This window comes from Coregonus lavaretus (genome assembly GCF_964263955.1).
Source record: "Coregonus lavaretus genome assembly, contig: HAP1_SCAFFOLD_55, whole genome shotgun sequence".
Classification (NCBI taxonomy): domain Eukaryota; kingdom Metazoa; phylum Chordata; class Actinopteri; order Salmoniformes; family Salmonidae; genus Coregonus; species Coregonus lavaretus.
The window spans coordinates 593,744-600,794 of NW_028161934.1; the positions used below are offsets into that span (position 1 = coordinate 593,744).

At 40.4% G+C, this 7,051-nt stretch overlaps 1 protein-coding gene across 1 annotated transcript; it reads right to left on the reverse strand.

Moving 5' to 3' along the window:
• Positions 1 to 3,639: 3,639 nt before the first annotated feature.
• On the reverse strand, positions 3,640 to 5,932 carry LOC311119873 (G-protein coupled receptor 4-like; the record flags this gene model as incomplete). Its single annotated transcript, XM_084194525.1, has 3 exons — positions 3,640 to 4,182; positions 4,770 to 4,987; positions 5,764 to 5,932. 3 exons carry the CDS (start codon positions 5,930 to 5,932, stop codon positions 3,640 to 3,642), a joined length of 930 nt encoding a protein of 309 aa, XP_084050651.1.
• Positions 5,933 to 7,051: the final 1,119 nt, after the last annotated feature.

Below are 7,051 nucleotides of genomic sequence, written 5' to 3' on the forward strand. Positions count from 1 at the left end.
TCTGTAGCTGAAGTTTTGATTTATAGTAAGATATTGTTCCTCATATTAAGCTTATTCAAATGTTTCAATGTTCATTTCCAATTGAATAATGTTGTACTTTTATTACATCATCATTTCCCAAACTCGGTCCTCGGGACCCGGGGTGCACGTTTTGTTTTTTTGTTGTAACACTACACAGTTGATTCATATTATCAAAGCTTGATGATTAGTTGAATCAGCTGTGTAGTGCTAGGCAAAAACCAAAACATGCACCCCTTGGGATCCAGAGGACCGAGTTTGGGAAACCCTGCTGTCACACCCTGATCTGTTTCACCTGTCTTTGTGATTGTCTCCACCCCCCTCCAGGTGTCGCTCATCTTCCCCATTATCCCCAGTGTATTTATACCTGTGTTCTCTGTTTGTCTGTTTCCAGTTAGTTTTGTTTCGTCAAGCCTACCAGCGGTTTTCCCCAGGCTTTCGCAAGTTCCTGTTTTCTAGTTTTCCCGGTTTTGACCATTCTGCCTGCCCTGACCCTGAGCCTGCCTGCCGTTCTGTACCTTGTCACACCACCCTGGATTATTGACCTCTGCCTGCCCTGACCCTGCCTGACGTTCTGTACCTTGTCACACCACCCTGGATTATTGACCTCTGCCTGCCCTGACCCTGCCTGACGTTCTGTACCTTTTGGACTCTGATCTGGATTACTGACCTCTGCCTGCCCTTGACCTGTCGTTTGCCTTCCCCCTGTTTTGTAACAAACTTTTGTTACTTCGACACTGTCTGCATTCACTTGAAACGTGATACCTGAATTACACATTTTATTGAAATGTTAATTTATCACTAATGTGAACTAAAGTGTGAAATACCACTGGTGCACAGTTATCAAAAATGTTACTTGTAAATTGCTGCTCCAGCCACAACTGCTTTGTAAATAGCATGTTAACGTTGGCTGAGAAGATGCCTTGGTCAATCAAGGTAACCTTTACATGGCTAATTATAATAGCTAAATGTGGTTAGTGAGTAGAAGTCTATTTGTAAAAGTATACTTGAAACATTATAAATACACTTGATTTGCAAAGAAAATACAGGATTCTAATATCATGTTAGTATACTAATTTCTGGGAAATGTAAAGGTGTTTTCAAAGTATTTGTTTTGCTCTTAATCTGATATACTGAAGTACAAAAAATGTGTCCCAATTTAGATCATTTTAAATGTATTTAATATACTTAATGCTAATAAAATACAAATAAAATTAACATTAAATGCATGACATTTATTTAAAATTGCTCCAATTTAGATCATTTAAAATATACTTAAGTATATTTATCATGGACATACTTAAAGATAAAAAATACATTAAGTTTGATTTAAGTATATTTAAATATTTTTTCTGCTTACGACAGCTATGAATATGAACAAGGAAATGAACAATGCAAACCAGGAAAAACCTTCAGAAGCAACTTATTGTGAATTGTTTTATAGCAATTTACAAATGTCTATAGATTGAAAAGCAAAGAATAGGAGAAAAATTATTACTGAAAAGTTATGAGTCCATACCTGCCACAGACCAGAGAAAGACCAACACACTTCCTGCTGTTCTCAAGGCCATTGTTGCATCTGACATCCTGCAGTCTTAGCAACATGAAGGTAGTCAACTATAGCTGGTGAATTACTACACCTTATACATCAAATGAGGTAAGATCTGTCTATAGCACTTTATACACAATTATTCATTTATTGCTTCAAATCCATTTTATTCTTACAATCCTGACTGAAGCATTGAGACCAATTATTAACAGAATACTGTACTGAGTGTACAAAACAGTAACACCTTCCTAATATTGAGTTGCACCTTCTTTTGCCCTCAGAACAGCCTCAATTTGTCGGGCATGGACTCTACAAGGTGTCGAATGTGTTCCACAGGGATGCTGGCCCATGTTGACTCCAATGCTTCCCACAGTTGTGCCAAGTTGGCTGGATGTCCTTTGGTTGGTGGACCATTCTTGATACACACAGGAAACTGTTGAGTGTGAAAAACCTAGCAGCGTTGCTGTTCTTGACACAAACCGGTGCGCCTTGCACCTACTACCATACCCCCTCTGAATGGCACACACACAATCCATGTCGGAAATTCTCTCAAGACTTAAAAATCCCTCTAACTTTTCTCCTCCCCTTCATCTACACTTATTGAAGTGGATTTCACAAGTGACATCAATAAGAGAGCATTGCTTTCACCTATATTCACCTGGTCAGTTGATGTCATGAAAACAGCAGGTGCTCCTAATGTTTTGTACACTCAGTGTATTGTTTATCACTAAAAACATACTATCAAACAAAATATTAAAAGATATCTTCAAGTGTACTTGCAGAGCGAAGTGGAGAGGTTTTGTAAGACAACTCACTGGCAGTGTGGAAACAGGAAGTAAGTGTAAATTCTGTTTTTTTGTCTTATTTCTTGTTTGTTTAACACAACAACAACAAAAAATGCACATTCAAAGTGGTAGGCATGTTGTGTAAATCAAATGATACAAACCCCCCAAAAATCCATTTTAATTCCAGGTTGTAAGGCAACAAAATAGGAAAAATGCCAAGGGGGGTAAATACTTTCGCTAGCCACTGGCAGACCAATTCTAAGAGTGTAGCCAAAATAATGGACAACTGAGCGTTGTTCTACATGGCCCTAAGCATGATGGGATGTTCATTGCTTAATTAACTCAGAAACCACACCTGTGTGGAAGCACCTGCTTTCAATACAATTTACTTTGTATCCCTCATTTACTCAAGTGTTTCCTTTATTTTGGCAGTTACCTGAACACTGGCAACGTGAAGCATCATATAGGCCAGATCCGGTGGAAATGGGAGATCTACACTGGGAGACATTGCTTATGGGCCAGCTATAGTGAAGTATAAATAAACAAACAATCACATTCACAGAAATCACTAATGATTATTAGTATTATCCAGGTTAACATAATAATAATACTACTACTACTAATAATAATAATACATATTAATAGTTTTTATTGGCAATACAGCAGTATACATGTCCACACAGACTACATTTAACCTGTGATATATTTAAATGTGTGTATTGCGGCCTACCTAATTTAAGACCTGCCAGGAGTGTGCAGGCTGAATCTAATGTGTACTGCAGGGCTGGAATGAAAGCCTGCAAACCAGTAGCTCTCCAGGACAGGAGTTGGTAGATGGTCACCCCACTGTCCCCGGTCCTTCTTTCCCAAAGAGGAGGCTGGTGGGCGGAGATATAGGAGGACAGGCTCATTGTAATGGTTGGAATAGAATAAATGGAACAGAGTCAAGCACATCAAACACATGGTCCGTTCCATTGATTCCATTCAAGCCATTACAATGAGCCCGTCCTCCTATAGCTCCACCCACCAGCTTCTTCTTCTCTCCCTTATCACATGATTCCCACTAAATGGCCAAGCTGCACAGTCAAAATTGGCTATATCTTAAAACTTTCTGCAAACTAAAATGTTATTTTTGGTCTTAATTTAAGGTTAAGGTTAGGCATAAGGTTAGCAGTGTGGTTAAGGTTCTGTTAAAGTTAAGGTTTAAAATCAGAGTTTAAGAAGAGGAACCGTAGAATTTAGCGGGCCTTCTGACTGTGTAACTTGGCAGGATAGTGATGATTCCCATCACACTTTAACCTCATAGGGCTTCTTGGCCGAGCTCTTCCCCCCACAGCACCAGTCAGGTACACACGCAGGCCTGTCCATCTTGGTAATATACAGCAGTGGCTCCATACTACAACTCAGATCCATGATGGAGAACACACTGATAGTCACCTGACAGCGGAACTGGACAAACGTGTAGTAGGAGAAGAACGGAACAAGAGCCACAGGAGGAAGGTAGTTGACGAAGATTATACCCAAGATGACGAGCACCATTTTGAAGGCTTTCTTCTTCACAGGGTGCATCACCTCCTTCCCAGCTACGGAGCGGCGTAGGACCCATATGATGGAGAGGTTACAGTAGATCATGAGGGCGAAGGCGAAGAGGATGAGGCCGCTGAACACCTCGTTGACAGACATGACTCCCAGGATGCTCTTGGTGAGGCTGTAGGCCAGGATGAGGGCCCAGGTTACCACGGAGACACCAACGCGGATCTTGTTGTCACGGATAGCGGTGAACAGCACTGGGTGGACCACGGCTACGTAGCGGTCCAGACAGATACACACCTGGGAGGAAAGAGATTGAATATAACTCAGATTATAATATAACCCAGATTATAATATAACCCAGATTAATATATACAGATTATAATATAACCCAGATTAATGTATAACCCAGATTATAACATAACTCAGATTATAACATGACCCAGATTATAATATAACCCAGGTCTATATAATATAACCCAGATTATAATATAAACCAGATTATAACATAATCACCCAGGTCTATATAACATAAACCCAGATTATAACATAACTCAGGTTATAACATTACCCAGGTCTATATAACATAACCCAGATTATAATATAACCCAGATTATAACATAACTCAGATTATAATATAAACCAGATTATAACATAATTACCCAGGTCTATATAACATAAATCCAGATTATAACATAACTCAGGTTATAACATTACCCAGGTCTATATAACATAACCCAGATTATAATATGACCCAGACTACAACATAAGAAGCTCATAAAATAACCCAGATTATAACATAACCCAGGTCTATATAACATAACCCAGATTATAACATAACCCAGGTCTATATAACATTAACTACCTAGGCCTTATTATCTACCCACCAGGAAGAGGGGTGCTGTGTCTTTGACCCCGTAGGCAAAGCGTTGGAAGTACCAGATGCCTTGGTGGTCCAGGACCAGCCTGTTGACCATGTCTATGGGCCCCATGAGGCAGAAGTAGGCATCCAATACAGCCAGATTAAAGATGAAGATGTCAGACGTGGACGAGTCACTTTTCCTGCTGGAGATCTGCCACAGGACCAGTATGTTGCAGGGTGTGCCTGTTGTATCGATAAGGACTGTGTTAGGATGCGTCCCAAATGGCACACTATTCCCTATGTCGCTACTTTTGACCAGGCTCCATAGACGGTAGGGACACCACTGTGTCAGTGACAGGAATATCTTTACTAAGGCAGAGTCCAACATGACACCCATTTCCTATATAGTGTCCTACTTTCCCTATTCCCTGTATAGTGCACTACTTTTGATCAGAGCCCTCTATACAGTGCACTACTTTATAGGGCTCTGGTCAAAAGCTACATAATGCTACTCCACCTACTACCACAGCATTATGAGTACTGTAGTATATCATGCTACTACACTTACTACCACAGCATCATGGGTCCTATAGTTTCTAAACCCAGAGGCACAACGTCACAAGACTTCCGGGAAAGCTTACAAAGCAGAACAAGCAGACCAGGCCGTGGTTTGGTGTTAGAATGTTTCACTTCTCTCATTTACTTTTCTTTCTTAGTTGTTAATTTTCACGAAATCAAAAGGCACAACCTAGATTCCAGCCAATGTTTTAAGTAGTTGAACATGTTATTACTCCAACTTCGTGAAAGTGACAAACTGTAACATTTTCATTTTCGTCAAAAACAACTTTATATTGAAGGCGTGTAGTACATCATGCTACTACTTCCACAGCATTGTGGGTAATGTAGTATATCATGCTACTACACCCAACTACCACAGCATTATGGGTAATGTAGTATATCATGCTACTAAACCGACTATCAGAGAATTATGGGTAATGTAGTACATCATGCTACTTCACCTATGGCCAGGTTGAAGACTTTGACTCCAAAGTAGAAGATGAATCCGTAAGGGGCCACTGAGCAGACGTGGTATTGGTACCAGGGAGGCGGGGTCCAAGGTTCCGGGCTAAAGGTCGACGTTGAGTTCAGGGAGAGGTCATCGGAGGTCATCATTATGGAGTTAGCCATCGTCGCCATGGAAGGTGTGGTCAAAGTGGAGAAGAGGTTTGGTTCTAAACAGGGGGAAAAGGGAACAATTTACATGAGTTATAATTGTATATTATATATACTGTACAGTTGTATATAATTGTAGTGTATATCATTGTATATGTATTGTGGATTACAGAGTTGAGGACCAATAGACTTTGATATGCTGCCTGCTATCATAAAACTACTATATTCCACTACATTAACTTTTGCATGCTGTCAGTTCAGTTTATTGTATGAATGGATTTTAGTACCAAAATAAATTGGCACAAAAATCACTCCATATTGTTGGCTGACATCAAAAAATCACTGGTCACTTTATAAATATCATTTCATTGCGATTGCTGCACCTCTTAAAATGGATGCTTAAAAAATATGTTATCATAACGCATCACTCGTTCAAATCGAACAGAGAGCCACTTACATTTCTTCTGAGCATTATTACGACTTATAAAAGTGACAAATTGCAATCAAATTCAGTAAAAAAAATGGTCTATCAACTAAATCAAAATCTCACCTACCTCAACAGAGATGGATATGTCCCTCTACTGGTCCTCCTCCACTCTTCTCCTTCAGTCTCAGTCCCTCAGTAGAACAAACTATTTAAATGAGTGTGAGTTTTCCTTTTACAATCTACATGTCTAGTAAACCCTGGACCCAATGACTTTTGATTACAAACTATCGAGTCGAGCACGCCAACTGACTCCCGGTAGCAAAGCTCTCTATCGCTCTGTTGGCCCCCAGAAGCCAAGCTGTATGCCAAACCGGGCCCTTACTCCATATAGCCCCGTCTCACAGTGGCCAATGCTTTATAAAGACAGTCCCCTGGGAGAGAGAGAGGGAGGGAGGGAGAGAGAGAGTGAGAGATAGTAGGAGGATGACGCTTATGGATACGACCAATCTGGGGAACCTCGACAACCTCAACATTATAGCCTCCCTTTGGCGCAGCCACAACGGAAGGCCATGATTGGTTGATGGCACTAAACGGGGTGGGCGGTGCCTGTGAAAGGGGTAATGTAATTATGTTTTGAGAAATTACTCAAAAGATAGGGGTGGGGTGTAGAGTTGGATAGATGTGATGAACAACATGGTATCCATATA